Below are 19,987 nucleotides of genomic sequence, written 5' to 3' on the forward strand. Positions count from 1 at the left end.
CTGGAACAAAAAGCATGGGAGAAGGGAGGAGCTAAGTGGAAGTGCAAGGAGAAGCTAATTCCTACATGACTAGGGCCATGCAGTTATTCATTCATTGTCTGCTTGTACCTCAGAGTAAAGCCAGTACTTCCATGGATCTCTGCACTCCAGTTTGCATATGGATGCATTCACACATAGAAACCACAGCTGGGATTTCTTTGAAACCAGGCTGAGTTAATATGGGGTTCTAGAAGTTTATCATGTGTGCTACACATGTTGAAGAATTATGTCATATCTCATCACCTTGTATGTACATGAAACATCAAACTTTTATCAAAGCAGTGCTGAACTTAATTACATACCTGCAAGATTTATGACAATGGCTCAAGAAAAGGCATACTACTTTTTTCTCTTTTTATGTTTTGTTTCATCAGTCACTAAAGGCAGGTACTTCTCATTTATAGGCCACTAATTTAAAATTATAAATTATAGCATATCCACATCTAAAAGTGAAGGGCTTTGACAGTGTATCCCATAGCATTCTTCTGGAGAAACTGGCTGCTCATGGCTTGGGTGGGTGCCCTGTTCACTGGGTCGAAAACAGACCGGATGGTTGGCCTAGAGAGTGGTAGTGCCTGGAGTTCAGTTCAGCTGGCAGATGATCACTCCTAGCCCCAGGGGCCACTCCTGTTTAACATCGTTATCAACGACCTGGATGAGGGGACGGAGGTGGAGGTCACCCTCAGTCAGTTTGCAGGTGATACCAAGTTAGATGGGAGTGTTGATCTGCTGAAGAGCAACAAATCTCTTCAGAGGAATCTGGACAGAGAGGATCAATGGAACAAGGCCAGTTGTATGACAATTAACAAGGTCCTGGTACTTGGGTCACAACAGCCCTGTGCAGCGCTGGAGAAGAGCAGCTGGAACACAGCCTGTCAGAAAAGGACCTGGGAGTGCAGGTCAACAGCAGCTGAACATGAGCCAGCATGTGCCCAGGTGGCCAAGAAGGCCAATGGCTTCCTAGCCTGTATCAGGAATAGTGTGGACAGTAGCACCAGGGAAGTTATTATCTCTTTGTTCTTGGCACTGGTGAGGCCTCATCTTGAATCCTGTGTTTGGTATTGGACCCCTCACTGCAAGACAGACATTGAGGTGCTGGAGGGTGTCCAGAGAAAGGCAATGAAGATCGTGAAGGGTCTGGAGCACAAGCCTTATGAGGAGTGACTGCAGGAGCTGGGGTTCTTTAGCCCAGAGAAAAGGAGGCTCAGGGGAACCTTACTTCTCTCTACAACTCCTGAAAGGAAGCTGTAGCCAGGTGGGGGTTGTCCTCTTTTCCTGGTAACAAATTACAGGATGAGAGGAAATTACCCCAGGTTGCATCAAGGGAGGTTTAGGTTGGATATTAGGAAGAATTTTTTTCACCAAAAGGGTTATCAGGTTTTGGAACAGGTTGCCCAGGGAAGTGGTGGAGTCACCATCTCCAGAGATATTTAAAAGACATGCAGATGCAGCACTGAGGGACATGGTTTAGTGATGAACTTGGCAGTGCTGTGTTAAAGGTTTGACTCAGTGGTCTTAAAAGCCTTTTCCAACCAAAATGACTCTGTGACTCTATTATACTGATGACCTAAAAAGGGAACTAAATATAAAACCAGAAAAAAATCTCTTAAGGAGCTAAGTACAACTGCTTAATGAAAATAATTAAAAAAAATAGGAATAAGGAAAAACTGGGTATTTGGGTTAAGATATTTGCAAAGTTCATAAAATAATGTACTAAAGCACAGGCATGAGAATTCCAGTAAAACCTCTCATTATGTTCTTAACATATGCTCATCTAACTACATGCATCAGTTTTTTCAAGTCTTGTGTTGTTACTTAAGTTGTTTTATTACTTTGGGGCATGTAAATGATTGCCTAAGACTGCTCTACAGACAGAGAAGGGAATACTTTGTTTCTCCTGTTTCTTTAATAATGACTTTGCTAGCACATTAGTAGACATAGGGCATTTTGAACTCATTGAGAATACCAGTGAGTTCAGAAAGCTGATGAAATATTAAGAATGACTGAAAAAAGGAGTGACAATGCTCACAGGTACATGAATATTATAATCAAATTTATGCTTATGGCACTGTAAGGTTTACTGCTTTTAATTTAAAACAGAAAGCCAACCTGCAGAATGTGCTGTTTTGAATTGCCCCTGCCTGCTTCCTTGCTGTAAGAGATAATTGGGTTTTTTTCTTTTCAACCCATTCTGATAACTGAAAGCAAAATCTGGCTCCTCTTTCCTATTTCTGGCACCACCTTCCTCCCCAGCCCCCAATGTTTTCTTGTTTCACTTTTACCATATCAAGTCTCTCAGACAAGTTGAATATGGAGGCAGCTGCTCCACACAGGGAAGCTTTCAACCTCCATGTTTGAGACCACAACAATGGATCTCCTAACCTCAAAAACTCTCCTTGAGGCAAAGGAATGTTTTGCATCAAGAGAGAATGCCCCAGGAGCTTAGTGATGGCTTTGTGGGAAGAACAAGAAAGAACCATTTTGTTCTATTTATTTGTAAAAAATACAACATACATATTCAAGTATTTTTCATGTGCCTGAAGGGTAACAGATTTCATAGTATAATATCTGCTCAAGGGCTTTATTTTAATGTAACAGCAGATGGTTTTGCTTTTACTATAAAGCCTGTACTATTACTGACCTCGTCTTTCTCTTCAAAGGGATTACACTGATTAGATATCATTTTCTCTTCTAAATCAGACTGCTGCTTCCCAGAAGGAAGTGGAAAGATGGTCTTGCCCAAAGGAGCCTCTGAGTTGGAAGATATAGGGGTGGGGGGGTTACTTAGCATGTGGGTGCAGGGAAAGGGCAATGACTCTTGGCACCCCAGGAGTAATGGGGTTCCTCAGTTTTCACTCTTCACTTTCCCATTATAATTAATCCTTCAAACAACCTCAGATTATATGAATACTTAAAAAATGCTTTTAAGAAATGAAGGGTATGTTGGACAAAGCAGGCACCAATGACAGCAACTGTAGGACCACTGAAAGCAGGGATGAACTGCTACCTTGATCTCAGCGGTGCTGGGATGTTGTAACCCCCTGGTAAGGCTACTCACCTCTCTTTTCATCCACTGTCAATACTGCCTGGATCAGAAGTGGTGCGTTGGACTCTGTGTACTCCACAAACACCAGCAGCAGCTTCAGTGCTGTCTTTACCACCAGGCGAAACTGCAAGAAAAGAGTGTGACTTGTCATTCTCCAAACCACAGCATTCCCAGCTGTGGGAAATGACACTGAGCAAGAGGCAAGCCCAGCAGTCCACATCTGGTAGTAACACACAAACAGAAGAGATTAAACTGTGACAGCACTGAAAAAATGGAAGGTAAACAGCTGGCTGAGAATTTCATTCACTGGACAGTGCTCTCCTAGGGAATCCCCAGCAGACAATGAATGCAAAGGAAAGCTTAATACTGCCACCAGTAACAAAAGGGTGAACATCCCAGCTCTGCATATTCCCAACATTGCTTCCCAAAGCTTGATGTATACAAAACTTACTGAGCTAACAAAGCTCAGAATTAAGCTTAATTTCTTTATTTCTCAGCACATTTATTTCCTCCTTCTGCTCTGAGACTTTAATCCTGTCAAAATATTGTATGGTGGGATGATTTCCTCCTTATGCTTTCTTCTCTTATAATGCTACGGTTTAATCTTTAAATTATTATATAGATTGATCTTCACTGTTAAACACAACTGGAGAGGAAGTGTGTTTAATCTCCAGCTATCCCACCCTGTCACAAAATGTGTGGTTTACTTGAACTGAGCATTCTGCTTGCAAGTTTTCAAACTTAGGTTTTTGTACATCCTTAGGAGTGAGTGTTCATCAAAGACTCAGCATTGGTAAAATGGATCTACTAGAATTCAATAGCCAAACTACTCTATCAATTTCACCTCAGAGCTCCCATTTCCAGAGAGGATCACTTGACTAAAAGAGTAAGAATTTTTAGGAATGATCAAGTATGATTACTTGTCATGATCATGTGAAAAACCAACTCTTTAGTTGAGGGGAGGATTTTTTAATAGGCAGGGCTCTGTGTGCTGAGAGGGCTTTTACTGGGGGAATTGATACTGCTTCAAATTTGCTAAACATACAAACTAAATAATGGATTATTATATAGTTTTTGTCAATATTGACTAATTCCCATTTCCAATTTTTTTTCAAGTCCTCTCAACACAACTCTCCTAAGAAGCAAAAAATCATTATTAATAATTTCATAGATGTACACATGGTCACAAGACACTGACTGTGTCTACATTCTAAAAAAGACTGCAAGTGCAACAGGCATTCAAGCTGCTGTGCTCACACAGCCACTCATGGAGATGTACTGGAGCTCACTTGAAGGTAATGAGCTAAAATGCAGCTTGTTGCTGTTAACACACAGTTCAGTGTGAACAGTGATCACAGCTATTTCCCTAGTTTCTTGTGGTTTACCCACTCATGCAGAATTGAGCTTAATGCCTGCAATGGCACTACTACCAATGCAAAATATTCTGCTGTTGAATCTAGACTTTATTTGTTGTCAAATTGTTGAATTTTAGGGCTGACAGCCAGGAAATCCCAGAGGCAAATCTGAACAGGTCCCTTAAAAGACCCTTGGTTAGTCTAATTTGCAGTTGTACTGCTGCAGTGATACTTCATAGATACATGGGGTAGTCAAATTAAAGGAAATTGAAACCTGATAACATAACAAATCACTTCCCCACATTTTCACTGTACATCTACGTATTTGCCTGTCAGGCCAATACCATGGAGTTGCTTGTCTGCAGTGACATTTCTCTTAGGAATCAAGTTCAATTGTTTAATAAACATACTGAAAGAATTTCCAAAATGTTTTTTTGTAAGGTCTTTTGTAAGGTTACCTTGTAAATAGGATTGTCAATAAGATTGTAAAATACCTATTTTCTGGTATTTGTAAATACCAGATTACTATAAACTATTCTAGCAGTAACATACTTCCCAGATAACCATTTACGTACTACCTACTAATTTGGTTAGGGTTTTTTCTTTAGAAAGGAAAGCTTAGATATCACTTTCAATGCTTCTTAAATCCTCAAGTCTTGGCCATGTGGTGACAATGGGATGAATTTTCAGAGAAGTGCTGCATGGCAAAGTTCCCATATGTCTCCATTTGACAGCAGTCAGTGGGGGACACACCAGGCTTAAGCCTATTTTTGCAAATCTTCTTCCAGGAAGAAGAACCTTTGGCAGTACCTTAGCTCAGATTTGCCTGCTGGCCATGGCAGGTGCTGCAATAAGGAGCTGGTCCCTCTGCACCTGCCACGCTGCAAACCCTGTGCAGCCTCAGGGCAGCCCACTGCACTTGCACCAGAGCAAGGCTCAAGCTGGCTGATTTCAGGTGCTATCTGCAGGTATCAGCTTCCTGTGCTTAACAAGCTACCAGATGGTTTTGTAAGGAATAAATGTCACTCAGAAGCAGTCCTGGAGAAAAGAAGTGATTAAGAAAGCCATGTTTTGCTTGCCATTTAGGTCCTAGAAGGACACTCTGAGTTCAGTTTGGCAATCTGCAAATTTTCAGGGCTTATCCAACTCCTCACAAAAGAGTTAATCAGCCCTGGAAATGGATGTGCTTCCTACTGAAAGTGCATACCATGGCTGCTTTCTTCTTGCACCACCACAAATCACTAGCTTTGAGAAAACCTGCATTTAAAACAATGCTGTTTCCTGCTCAATAGAAAACGGGATTTGGGACTCCTGTGGGCACTTTTAAGCCTGCCTGCTGCTGTGGACACTTTGGGCAAGGACAAAAGCAAAACACTGCAGTCCTAGACTGAGCTGCAAAATGCCTATACTGAGGACTTACCTAGCTACCCATAACCCACACAGTCTTTGTGTTCATCCTGCAGTGCTTTTCTAAACTGCATTAACAGTGCTCCTGACAGGAGCGGGCAGTCATTGAGCAGCTGCACTGCCCCTAGGAAACTGAAGTCTTCAGCCAGCCAAAGCTTCTCTGAGACATCTGATAGCCTGTCACACCCAGACACAAAAACAGTCCAGAACCTGACCTACTCAAACTAAAACCAGCTCTAATTATCCGCTGTGGCACCAAGCAGTCTCTGAAAGGTTTGTTCAGGGATACCTGGTGGCAGGACCCATATGAAGCACAGGAAATTTTTTCAATGTGGCCTCCCATGTGATGTCCAATCTGTCAAATGTTCCCTTTGTGACCACCTGTGGGTCTGAAGTTCCCATTTGTGAATAACTATTTGACTGCCAAAGATCCTCACAGCTTCCTGAGTTCTAAAATGTGTTTGCAGGACATGCCTTTTCAATTCATTATATAGCTAGATTGCAAATAAAATAACTAAATCTCAGAATCGGAAGATTGCTATACAGGAAAAAACAGTAGCAGTTCACTGATTTTCTTGCTTCCTTTTGTGAAGTCATGGGACTTTTTGTCAGTCACTATCATTTTATTTGACATGATTTACCCAGGTGGCACAGCAATGGGAGTAATAGATACAAGTTTCATATTTCATTCACAAACAGGTGAATCACAAATAATCTGAATCGTTGTTAAAATCTGAATACTTGTTAAAAACTTAATGAAAACTTTTAAGACTGTTTGTGGGATTTTTTCCTGGTACTCATTTACTGTTGAAGAGGGGAAAAACTGCTTTCTGAATCTGCTTCAATAGCTAAAGTTTTGTTAAAACCCATGGGCCAATCACACTTCTACTTCAAACAGGACTAGAAAGGCAACAAAAAAAGTAGATATGCTAGTTCAAAAAAACTAGTTGCTGGTTACTATTTACTGTTACTATCATTTTGCAAACATTGGTTGTTCTAATTAAATCAAATTTTCTTAGTTGCTTAGTTAAAAAAGAAGGCTCATTGAGACAATATGCATACTAACTGGCTTGGTAAAATAATTCTTTAACAGTTCTGAGATTAAATCAGGATTCTTAAATATCCAAACACTGAAGCATCAGAACTTCTATTAAGCTAGAAAATAAAGTTCATGTTGTGTTTTTGTATCATGTGCAAGCCAATTTATAGAGAGGAAATTATGTTAGCATCTTCTGGCTAAAGATAAGAACAAGCCAGCAACGTAAAAGGAAGAAGAAAAATTATAAACCTTTTCCCTCTGACTCGCTTTACCTTATACAGTGCAGTTTGGCAATCCCTTTCCCTTTTATCTCTTTATATTTAGACAATTACAGACTCAGACAGGAATACCACACAACAGGCTGCAAAACTCATGTCTCATGGAAGGGCTTATCACAGTTGTTAATCACTTGTCTGGAAAGGCTTTAACCTTTACAAGGAATGTTGTCACAAAGTTCATTGACTTAGAGACCAAAGCAATATTTGTAAAGTTCAGATTGAAACATTCCAGATTCAATTATTTTTTCCTTTTAAAGAGGAAGAAAGTAAAAAGGAAATTGAATAAAAATATTTTACTTGGGGAGATGTAGCTACTTTGGATTTACGCTATTCAAATTTAAAGGAGAAATAGGCATTGAACTTTTAAATAAAGATTTACTACAGCCAAATCCTCTGAAACCTAATCCAGGTGCAGACTTGGATTTACTGTAGGTCAGGTACTCATCCTTTTTGTAGCATACAGCCAGGCAGAGCTGCAGCTAAAGAAACAGCCAGTCCAACCAGTGTTCAGCCTGCCTGGGAGAGGTGCACAGGGAAGCTGGAACCGCTCTCTCTCGTGGGGTGCAAAGATGCCTCCAACTTCAGATCTAGTGCTGCAGAAAGAGCCCATTGGCATCCCACCAGCACCTGCAATTCGACTCAATTTAATGTTTTGCCAGGGAATAAAATCACCTTCTGTTCACAACAGGAGGAAAGATCTTCCTGGAATGGAAGGTATTCTATATATATATTTAAATATATATATATATTTATATATTTAAATAAAATACATTATATATAAATATATATATATATATAGTGTACCTATATAAAGCCACTATTTATTATAATAAACAACAAATATATAAAATAAATATCAATACTATATGGTAATATTATAATATACAATATGATTATAATATATTGTTTTCCTTTGTAATAATAATAAAAAAAGGAAATATAAATAGTGAGCTTGAGAGAATCTCAGAGTAATAATTTAAGTTGGAATGGCCCTGATAAGATTTTCCTTCTTATTTTAGGTGAAAAAATCCAATTCCTTTCCTCATATAGCTTGTGCTCTGCCCCATCTGACCATGATGGTGAGCCTCACTGCACTTGCTCCAGTAGATAAATATCTATCTCATACTGAGGAACCCAACACTGGACTCCTGAACTCCTGATGCTGCCTTATCAGCACCAAAGAGGGAGAGGCACTTCCTTCAAGTCGGTGGCTACGCTCCCACCAGCCCAGCCTGGGATGCATTTCACCTTCATTCACACAAAGGCACGCTATTGACGCCTGCTCCAATTCATATTCTCTTATTCAGAATAAGTGCACAGAATCAAATGGTGTGATGCTAAAAGAAACACCTGTAATTTTCCCAGATTTTAAGAAGAGAAGGGGTAATGGCTTTAAACTGAAAGAGATCATAGTTATATGTTAGGAAAAAATTCTTCACTGTGAGGGTGGTGAGGCACTGAGACAGGTTGCCCAGAGAGGCTGTGGATGCTCCATTTGTAAAAGTTTTCAGGGCCAAGTTTGATGGGGATTTGAGTAAACTGGTCTAGTGGAAGTAAACACAGGGGCAGAGGGGCTAGAACTATGTGATCTTTAAGGTTCCTTCCAACCCAAACCATTCCATTGTATGATTCTATGATATCCCACCATTTTTAAATTAATATTAAATTTTCTGGAATCTCTGCAACAATGTCATTTGAGTAATTCACACGTCCACCTGTATTTACGTAAAATAATGTCTTCACTGCATCCAACATCTTAGTGAACCTTTCCCACATCTGCACTGCAGAAAGCCAACCAAGAGCTCCAGCACTGAGTGCACAAGCAGGAAGAGCCACCTCTGTCTCAGAAGCATGAAGGGCTGGCTAAACATCAGAAAGAGCCTTAACACCTACAGCAAGAGCTTTGGAAATATGAGTGCTTACATAACCCAGAAAAAATTTGGGCTTGATTTGCAAATGCTAATACTAGGATTTGCAAATGCCTTACAGAACATAGAATTTCTAGTCTTTCTCTTGTCCAAAACTGACATTTGAGTCAGTTACTTCAGTCCAAAAACATGTGACCAGACTATTTAGTAATTCAGTTCCTTTTTATTCATAGTTCCTGAAGGCAGGAATGATCACAAGAATGAGATCCTTTTGTGTCACCTATGCCAACAACTTCCAATCAGCCTTATTTTCCATCAGAACTTCAAAGCTGCATCTTTAAAGACGGAAAATTTAGAAATTCAAATGACCTACAGAATACCAATCAAAAGTTTGTAAATGAGTGTCATCTTGCTTTACCAGAAGGAAGAAAGAATTTATATGCGCTGGGGCCCTAAAAGCTGCTTGATGGACCACAATGAACACGTGCCAATTCCTCCACCTGCTTTTCAGAGATGCAGCATCTGCCCAAGTCACAGGGTGTGTCACAGGGAGGATCACAAAGCTGGGAGGCAACAGTTAAATACAGTGTGCACAAAGCATGTGAATTACCCCCCTTCTAGGTGCTAAATACTGTGAACACCTAGGCATTTTATATCATTAGAATTTTAACTATTAAACAATCTATGTTTCTGTTGTCTGATGTACCAATAGAACAAATAAGAATGCATGTGATGCCATATCTATATTTTAAGCAATTTTTATAAGTTTTATATTAAAATGCGAGATTGCATTTTAATATTCAGCCATTTTTTCTCAAATCTTCAAAGAGGGATGCTTAAATAAGGCAAACAAACAGTTGCTAAGGGCTTTACCAGCTCAGGACTGAAGTTGTGAAAGGAATTAGATTGAGTTGAAAACCCCTTACAAGCTTAAATTCAAGAAGGTCCAAAATCATCAGTTAAACAACAGTCTTTTTATTCTGAATGTTCCTTTAAGTTTTTTTCCTCCCCAGAATGTATAATGCTAGGAATGGCAGAGAAATACATGCATTTACTATTCTGAAAATGAAATTTCTCAGAACTTTGCAAACATACTGGGTAATGATTACATGTTCTGCGCACTGTTACGTATGTGGTGTGTATCTGTCATTTATCTGTGGTGAGACTTCTGACATGAAGACAAAGAAGGTCATCAAAAAGAAATTCATCTGGCCTACCAACAAAACACAGGGATGAGCAAATAGTGATTAGTGAATGGTCATCAAGGAAGAAAAAGGCTCATGCCTGGAAATTACTTTGTACAACATAAATCATGGTCCAGAAGAAGAAGGGAGAAATACGAAAAAACATCTGTACACAGAAGTAGGCAACTCATACAACAAATCAACGCCTACCACAGGTCAAAGTGGTACTCAGATGAATACAGGCAGTTCTGATGGGAGCTCTGAAAGAATATGTTTGGAGTAGAAATCAGCCCTGTGCTAAGTCACCTCTAATGAACTTCCAATGTAGCTGCATTTCTCTTGCACCAATTGCCACATCAGACAGACATTGTTTGAATAAAACTGAGGCGGCAGTGTTTGGAACAAGACATGAGATACTACAGGGGTTTTTTGAGTATTCCCCTCTCCTCCTTTTGGAATATCAATGACAATCTTGAAGAGATGGGGAAGTGATTTTCTGCTCCCATCAAGTAGTCTAAAATGACTTTTTTTGTTTGTTTGTTTTATGACAGGATAAATGAAAGACCATTCACAGCTCTCCGGGACAACACACAAAGTGAGAGCAATCTCATTGTGCTTTTCCCCCCTACAATCAGACCAATCCCCCCATTGTCTCCCACAAGAACTATTCATTGTATAAAAATCACATGTAATTATTGAGCTAGAAAGGAGGACAGGGTAGGACTTGGAGATTATAGGACATAAAAGGATTAAACTTCTTTACCCTCAGGTGACTTCTGAGCTGGTGTCCTTGCACCTTTGTCAGGGGCCCAACCACAGGCCTATTAGGTGTTGCACAGTTTTAAATGCCTTTCTATTTGGCTTTTTCAGATATTGCTGAAACAAAAGGGTTTGGTTTCAATTAAAGTTTTAGTTTTTTCCATTGCAAAACACAAACCAAAAATATTTCACTGGAAATTTGCCATCAGCCTGTGTCCAGACTAGGAATTATGCTTCGCTTGTAAAGATTTACACTCAGATTTAATTTTCTTTCTCTCTTTAAATAGTGCAGTTTCGTTATATCATCTGTTGATTCTTTTATTAACCATTCCCAAACACTGGTATCTTTTAGGACTCCAGGAAATAAACACTATCAGTACCTCTAGCACTGTCCTCTCTGTCTGGATAAAGATTGTGATTGAATTATCTTAAATAAGGTATAAAACACTTTGCTTGAGAGAAACCACAGTAACATGAGAACCAATTTCTGGTTAGACTCATGCTTGTGTGTAACATGCTATCAAACATGATAAGGAACAGACCTCTTTATTCTCTTTTTGTCTTCTACAAACATGCACCTTATTTATGTCTAGCCCCAGTTTTCTAGCATTTTCCTGTTATGGATCATAGAGTAAGACTGTCTAGTAAAGTCTGTTCCTTTCATTAGATAACAAAATCTCGGTTGGGTACATGCTAAACTAGCTTTATGCAAAAGCAACAACAACAATATATTATGATATGTATAATGTCATTCTAACACAACTTAACATCTGGAAACATACTGACTGACTAGGCCATTTTTTGGTAGTTCCTGCAAATCCATGACCTTAAAGTCTGTAAGTCACAGTCAAACATGATGGGTCTTTAGGAATTAGTCATATGTCTAATAAATAAAATGTGTGCTTCTAATCAGCAGAATAAATTAAAAATAGCCTTGTTTCTCTGATGATCCATTCAGCAATGGATGCAATAATGAGATTTCATGTTTTGGTAACAGTAAGGTAAGTAGACAGTAAGCAACAAGAGTTGAAGCCATGCAGCATTAGAATTCCATGAATTCCATATTAGAAATGAGTTTGCAAACTGAAATGGATCACAAGAATGGGGTTTGTGTGCCTGCATGGGGAAATATGATTAAGGCCATTTGGTATGTCTTTTTTTTTTTTTAATGACCGAGGAGTTATATGCAGAGCTTTCCCACCAGCCCCCTAAATTGATGTATGATTTTAGCCTTGAACTGTGCTGTCCTCAACAGATGGTCATTGGGCTGAACCTCTGGCAACCGGAAAGGTTTGAGAGATTGGCAGTTTAAGCAACTTCTTTTCCTTGGGCAGGGCCAAGCTGATATTTCCTTAACTGTGTTACAAAAAAAAGGGGAGAGGAAAAGAGTTTTTATAAACTTAATTGCAGATAGGACTTTATCTTCACTCCCTGCTCATATCACACTCCTTTAGCTTTTTGTTATACTCTGAATGACATCTTGGTTTGAAAAAACATCTACTGCAATACAAAGTCACCTTACTCAAGACAAAAGACAATTAATTTTAAAGAGAGAAGGGGTTCAATAACTTATTACTGAGGTATCTCATGCAAAGCATGAAAAGATGTGAAACTCATCTACAATTAATCAAGTAATGCAACAGTTCTGTGATGCACACTGTGTTTGATCATATTTTATGTACAGAAAAGCTGAAGTACTGTACATTTAAAAGGCAAACAGAAGATCTAACATTGCATCTTATTTCTTTGTTTAAGCCTCCAAGTAAATATTTGACTAATGTGTGTTTTCAGAAATATTTTAAATTCTGAGCTAAGTCTTTAGATTTAAGATCAAATTACTACCGTATAATTTTCTTGAGTGACTAGAAATTATGTAGAAGGAAGTTCACTTGCTCCACATCAATTTTCCATAACAAACTACTTTCTTCCAAGACCCACTCCCTATCATCTGATTTATACAGCTGGTGACCAGAAATTTCCTCATGACAGCAACAGAGAGGGCTTCATAAGCTTCAGTATGTTTGATATGGGAACTGTGTACAAAGCAGAATATCAAAACTCTAATATCTTTCATTTTCCTCCTGGCCAATGCAGAGTGGCTCAAGTAGAGCTCAGAGATCACCCTGTCTCTGATTGTGAAAGCCATCACCAATAAAATGAATTAATTACGGTCAAAGCCAGAGAAAAACAGAGAAATAACAGAACTATTGGACTACCTTCTCTTGGAGCCTCTTGAAAACTTAAACCCACTGAAACACAGCCATGAGGAGCACAGCATTCTCACCCTTGTTTCCTTAGGCAGCTGTCCCTCCCACTGCCCACTTCTGGACTCTTTCCTGTAACTATGGTCTCTATCTGCCCACTGCCCTGTCACACTTGACAGCAATGGAGTTATGTTCCTACTCAAGTTGAAAAAGACATTACAAAAGACCCCAAGTTGGTAATCTCATAAGAGAAAAGGAACTTTCCAGTCATTTTGAAAGGGACACAGCTAGAAAATTAGTCCTCAGCCTTCCACCAGCCATGCTGCAGGCTGCCATTTGCACAAAAGACAGCAGGCATGGGACACACAGCAGGATTGAGCCACTGAGTGGGACGGTAAGGAAAAAGGAAAACAAAGATAATAAATTGCTTCATTAGTTCTACTGCTTATGAAACAACTTGCTAGAATTAGTGGCCTTGGAAATGTCCTGTTTAAATAATATCAAGATTGAGTTCAAGGACCCTAGGGGAAAAAACTATTTGAGTTTGCAAGTACAGTGGAAAACTGCTCTATTATTATTCTGTGGTCTTCTGCACGTGAAATTTGTTCTTTCAACAGTTTCATTTAAATGTACTCATATTAAATACCCAAACTATGCCTGTGTTTAAATAACTTTGCCTGAAAACAACTGTAAGTTTAATTATATGGTTAGCAGTCCTTTACTGACACTGTACAATCTTATAGACAACACTTCAACAGCAAAAACACAAAATCATAACAACCTATGAACAAAGTGTGTGGAAATGGTTGAACACAGTATGCCAACAAAGACTCCAAATTATAAAATATTTCTTAATGCAATATCTTTCTTAAGCAATTCATTGTTAACAGGTTATTCTTTTTAAGCATCCTAAAAAGCAATTACTAGTGGTTTGATATACTGAAATGATAAAACTGTTGAAAGAACAAATATCACACATCAAAACATGGGACAAACCCATCACAAATAATTCTTGAAAGAATATGTAATAAAATGAAACTAGAGAAGAGATAAATATATATATATATATATATATATATATATATATATATATATTCAATTTGTTACTATAATGATAAAAGCACTATTGTTTCACTGTACCTATAGACTACAGATTTTTCCTCTATTCTCCAACCTTTGAGTATTATAAAAAGTAATTCAGAAGCAGAGGTTTGACTGCAAAACCAGACACACTTATTTACCTCTGGATAACTTGCCAAATAAAGTTAATAAATAAAGATACTTTCCCCCACAAAGAGCTGGGGAACATGTGAACATAACAGAAGTGGTCATATTTCTCCAGCAATCATCTGTTTGTCTGTCCTAAATCTGAAAGAGGCTGATGTCCTCAAATCCAGTTCTCATTATCAGTCTAGTCCAGATCCAAAAAACTTCATGATGAAAACAAAAATGTAACAGACTAGACATTTTCAGCTTCCCACATCATGGGTTTCTGTAGGGAGTGGCAGAATACTTCATGGAGACATTTAGAAACCTGATTTATGGGGACACAAGTCACTGCATATCAGCTAAGACACTGCTTAATTACACAGCCCTAGCAGTGTCACATTATTCTAACTCCCTCCTCTGCCAGAAGAGGACAGGGATGGAGATATTCTCAATTTTGGTTTTCATAAGTGCTAGCAAGTATGCAACTTCTGCATACAGGTGGACAACCGTAAGGACATATTATATTATTGTAGGCTTCTCTCAACAGGGATCTTCTATTAAAGTGATAACTATTTTTAAAGAGTTACAAAGCTCAGTGTTCAAAGAAATAATGTAATTCCTCTGTCTCAAGCTACCTCCTCCCTCTGACTTTCATCAACCAAACTCATTACATCCACCCCCAATCTCACAGCAAGTCAAACAAACATACAAATTGAAAATATGTATGGTTGGTTTTGGATCCCAGAAAGGTGAAAGAGCTGAAAAAAGATTCCTCAGACTCGTCCTTAGATAAGAGAAATGGAATTGTTTCCATACAGCGCTTCTGGTGATGTGGCAAAGGCTTACCAATACGGGCTTTAATCACACTCATGTTCAATTGTGTTCCAAAGGTCTGCAGATTAGATGAAGTTAACTTCAGCTTCACTAACCTTCATGTCCAGATCCCAACTGCAGTTTCACTAAAAGCAAATGCCATTGTTACAACTCAGAAAAAAGATCTGGCTTTTACGGTTTTCCTCAAAGTATAAAGCAAACGTATGTGGGTACCATTACAGCAGGAAAAGAGGAGGAAGTTTGGGTGATTCACTTAAGGGTTGAGGTTGGAAGGGATCTCTCTGGAGATCATCTTGTCCAGCTCTCTGCAAAGCCACCTACACTCAGTTGTCCAGGATGGTGTCTTATTTATTAAACGTGGCTAAATATGATTCTTAAATATATATTTTAAACTACTCTTTATTTTTCAAAGCATGGCACTTGCAACTTATTTTCTGCCTCTCTCTCACACATCCATATCAGCTCCTAAACACACATATACTGAAAGAGACAAAAAATCCCTAACACTTATTTTCACCAGATCAGAGAGATTACTTAATTTCATTATAACAAAGCAGTTCCACAAATGTTAAGATTCAAATGCCCATACATATGCCCAAAATGTAGTTCATCTATCCTGTGAAGACAAGACTTTTTATGCAATGATACACATGTAGTTCTCTGGACACCAAGTGTGGTCTGGGATTACAGTAAAATTCTGTGACTAAAAGCATATAACTATGCTATGCTAATCTGTGACTAAAATGTAACTATTGTATGTTAAATGAATTCCATTTTCTCAAGCATTTAAGAGAATACTGAGTGGTTTGCTCAGGAACCTTCAGTGACTCAGGTTTTGTGTCTCAGGTCCTCAGCAGCACCACAGTACCAGCAATGCTCACTTTGGGTCCAGTTTGACAGCAGACAGAAAGGGATAGAATATGTTTTCTATACAGCAGAATTGGAACATGGAAATGAAAAGTAATCAACGCTTGGAAACTCATGGTCAGAACTGACAGGTCCAGCAGGGCTTCTGAACTAACCCATCTGCATGTGTAGTCTCCCTGCAGCCTACTTTTCTGGATGTGCAGCTCAAAGACAAGACTGGACTAGGTTCTTATCTCTCAGGTGAGGTTAAAAGAGCCTCAGAAATGCAACAGAGCATCATCTGAAACCGCCTGAGATGTGGCCACAATCACCAAACAGGAATGTAATAACTGAAGTCAAGTACGTGCCTGTATATTCCTAAGAGGCTGTAGCTACCAAGCTATAGGTAGGTTTGCAGCAGCAGTGACGAGGGCAAGGGATCAGATTCCAGAGTCTGTGTTTCTCTTCATCTGACCCTTAGTGAACTGTTCTGTACCTAAAGACTTTTGACTAAGGACATTTGACTAAGCTACTGCACAGTGAGATGTGCCTTTATTTGTGGCATGCTTTCACACATATTTCAGTTTTTGTTTCATCAGAATGAAACCTATTTCAAATGCAGTATTTAAGAATAATTCAGCATCTGGGGCATAAATAGTTTTTAGCCAAGTAATTGCCAGGGTCATTCAAAGAGCTGAACCCACAGAAGCATGAGATCATAATCAGCAGTGATTTTACTTGCATCATAGATCAATTTTGAGCTGTTGTTTCAGTTCTTTGGGAGCAGTACAGAGGGACAGAGAGGAGACTGCAGGACAGGGGTTGGGCAGGGGAACCAACAAAAAAACTCCAACCCTTTCTTGTTCCTGAACTAACCACAACAGAATACTTCCTCTTTCTTCTGAAGTCAAGAATAACTGCAGACAAAATCAGTAAATACAGTGATGCCCTAATGAGGGGCAGAAGTTAACAAAAGCAGTAAAATAAACTGCTCCAGAACATGATCCTTGGTATCCAAGAAAGCTCAACTGAAATGCACTGTGGTAGCTGTGTAATGCCTGATGGGAATAGTTCCTATAGATTTAGCCAAAAGCAAATGTAATTGAGATTTGACCCTTTCAATGCAGTGGAATACAGGTTTTGAGGAGGTGGCTAAAATCACACTGAACTCTTTCTTTTGGTGTAATTTTGCTTGCTTTTAGTGAATTTTTCATGGTAGGCTCTCACATGGAGCAACCGTGAAGATAGCATGAAAGATATTACCACATGGAAACACCAGAAAAAAATCTGAGTTTTTCTGGTGGTGTTTCCATTTCCCCCCCACCCAAGTTACTACATTAATACATCTCCTTTTATAAAAGCAAAATGTCTCACAATATTTGAAAAAATTAATTTAAGTTTCCACATAGGGATTTAGTTGAACAGTTCTTGAATATTCTTCTTCTTATTATTAATAATTATAATAACTACAGTTTTGCCAATGCTGCAGAGAAAATTAAGAGTCTTGACAGACAGTCACCTGCTTTAACCAGGAATAAGATCTCAGAACCTGGAAAGGACTGGATTTTAGCCCTGCTGCCAGAGATGTCTCTGTTCTGCCTCTGAATAGTACAGCAGATCAGCCTAAATGCATAATGCCACACTAAAAATCTCTACGAGCTGGAAGTCCTACTCCTCCTCCCTAATTACTGAGTCGTGTTTTTTTTAACCCATATATTCACAGCACAATTTATAGGAGAAACAGTGCTGCTCTAGCTCAGCATAACCAGCTACAACTCATGCTCTGAAAGCATGTCTGTAACTGCAGTCCTGACTTTTTCCTTTGATCTCCTAGACAGCTTCCCCCAAGTGGGTATTGCCAGTCTCTTTCATTTCTGCCTGTTTAGGATGGCAGGATGAAGGCTAAAAGGCTGTGTAAGCTATGGAGATGAACAAAATTAACCAAAGTAGAGGCAATAGGCTGCTATAAAATCACAAATAAATGCTTTACATTTGCAGCTCAAAAAAAAAAGCTCCATGTTCTGGGCCCCCTAGAAAAACAAATATGTAAAACAACAGCTTTTAAAACAGAGACATCTAGCAGCTGCAGCTTAACTATTTTATAAACCATCTTTCCCTGCCATGGGAGTGGGATGAGGATGTGCTTGCTAACCTCTTCAGAATCTGTGCTCTGGCAGTATTCCTCAGCAGGCAGCTGGGAAATTCCTCCCCAGCACCTTGGACTGATTGCAGACAAAACCATAAAATTCCATGATAAGTAATGCCATCACTCCGATTAAACTAGGCATGCTAGAAATACGTGGAGTTAAAGAGAAAAACTCCAGATTACAAAAAATACCCCAAAACCGAGGATGCATTTCATTAGACATGCAGAGAGATTCATTAGCTGTATGAAGCTACAAATATCCAAAACGAAAGGATACCAACTGCCTGAGGGAAGGACAGCACAACTCAGTTTTTATCAATAACCTGTGCTAGGTGTTAGATGGAATAGGTGTTTTAAAGCACATAGTCTTGCTCAACATTGTATCCTCCCAGAGGCATTTTGCTCCAATCCCGCCCTCACGCTGTTTATTCATATCCATCTGTGCCTGCTAGGTGGTGCTGTGGGATGGTTTTTCTAAGGCAGAAAAGGCAAGTTGCTTGTTTCATTCCCCTCACTGATATTTTTTTTTTCCTTCTACACTAGAACAGCTGCAGTGTTTTCTGTATCTTGGCTGTACAGGATGTGTCCTGTCAGGTCTCTTGTCAAGCACGTGGTGGCCACCACTGAGGATACTGCTCCTCCACAGCAGTCAGGGAAAATGAGTGTATCAGCTTCCAGCTGCATGTATCCATGCAGGAAAGCTGTAGCCTCAGATGGGGCAGGAGGTATTAATATCTAGTCTAAAGTTTTCAAAATTTTCATTACCCTTTGGTTCAAAAGATACAGGACATGTAAACAAACTACTTTCATTGACAAATAAGGATTTAAAATTAATTCAGATACACAAAACAAAAGCATGGTTTCAAACAAAAGGGAAAGACTAAAACTTCCCAGAGGCCCAACAAGTGAAATGCCTCCCGTTTCCCCCCTCAGACTGCAACTTGGTTCTATGATGAAAAGCAACCTACTGCAAAAACTCTGGAAAACCCTTTGAAAAGGGTGGTAATGAGAAGGATGCTGGGTTAGGCTTATTTTTTTTTCTGTAACTAACCAATAACTGGGTTAGTGGCAGGATGCTACCAGTGCTATAACATCCACAGTATCATAAATGGTGCAGACTGGGATTGTAGTCAGAGCTGTAGGTAATGTAAGTCTGGTCCATCTGTTCCACATAACTTCATGTTGGTTTAGCCAAAGATGACGAATAATCCTAACCCACCCTTCTGAGCAGGAGGGAAATAAAACAAAACAACCTCCAAGATGAGTAACTGTAGTACTACATCATATGATGACATCAGGAAAACCTTGTGCTTGGTTTTCAGATCCTGTCCCATGGCCCAGTGCCTTGGGACACCCTCGGAGCCCTTGCCGTTCCTATACAAAAGACACCTTAGTAAATGGCAATGTGTCTTTACCATAGCCTTCAAGCCTTCTGTGTAGTGAATTGACACTTTGTGTCTGATGCTCTGCTATGAATGATCTTCCACTGCCAGAAGCTGAACTTGGGCATCCACGCTGCATCCCTTCATCAGAAGGGGATGATAAGGAACAAGAAGGAAAAATTTTGCAGACAAGTGATGAAAGTTGAAATATATCCTGATTCTAAGGAAGTTTGCCTCAAATCTCTCTATTGCATCCACAGCTATTATGGACATCCATCTGAGCAGCGCAGATCTGGAAGCAAACCTACTTTCAGGTGGTGTAACATGTCTTTCCCCCTACAGCCATGCACAGTTTTTAGTGCAAAAGGCTCTATAGCTCCTGTGTGCCTAG

The 19,987-nt window shown here is 39.3% G+C and overlaps 1 protein-coding gene across 4 annotated transcripts in view; it reads right to left on the bottom strand.

Annotated features, from left to right (window-relative positions):
• Positions 1-19,987, bottom strand: part of FHOD3 (formin homology 2 domain containing 3) — a 372,140-nt gene that overhangs the window by 120,897 nt on the left and 231,256 nt on the right. For all 4 annotated transcript variants that reach the window (XM_084215776.1, XM_084215777.1, XM_084215775.1 and 1 more), the window contains exon 7: positions 3,098-3,209. In XM_084215776.1, coding sequence (XP_084071902.1) covers positions 3,098-3,209 — 112 coding nt within the window. The remainder of the gene's footprint in view (positions 1-3,097; positions 3,210-19,987) is intronic.

This window comes from Fringilla coelebs, assembly GCF_963513975.1.
Source record: "Fringilla coelebs genome assembly, chromosome: 1".
Taxonomy (NCBI): domain Eukaryota; kingdom Metazoa; phylum Chordata; class Aves; order Passeriformes; family Fringillidae; genus Fringilla; species Fringilla coelebs.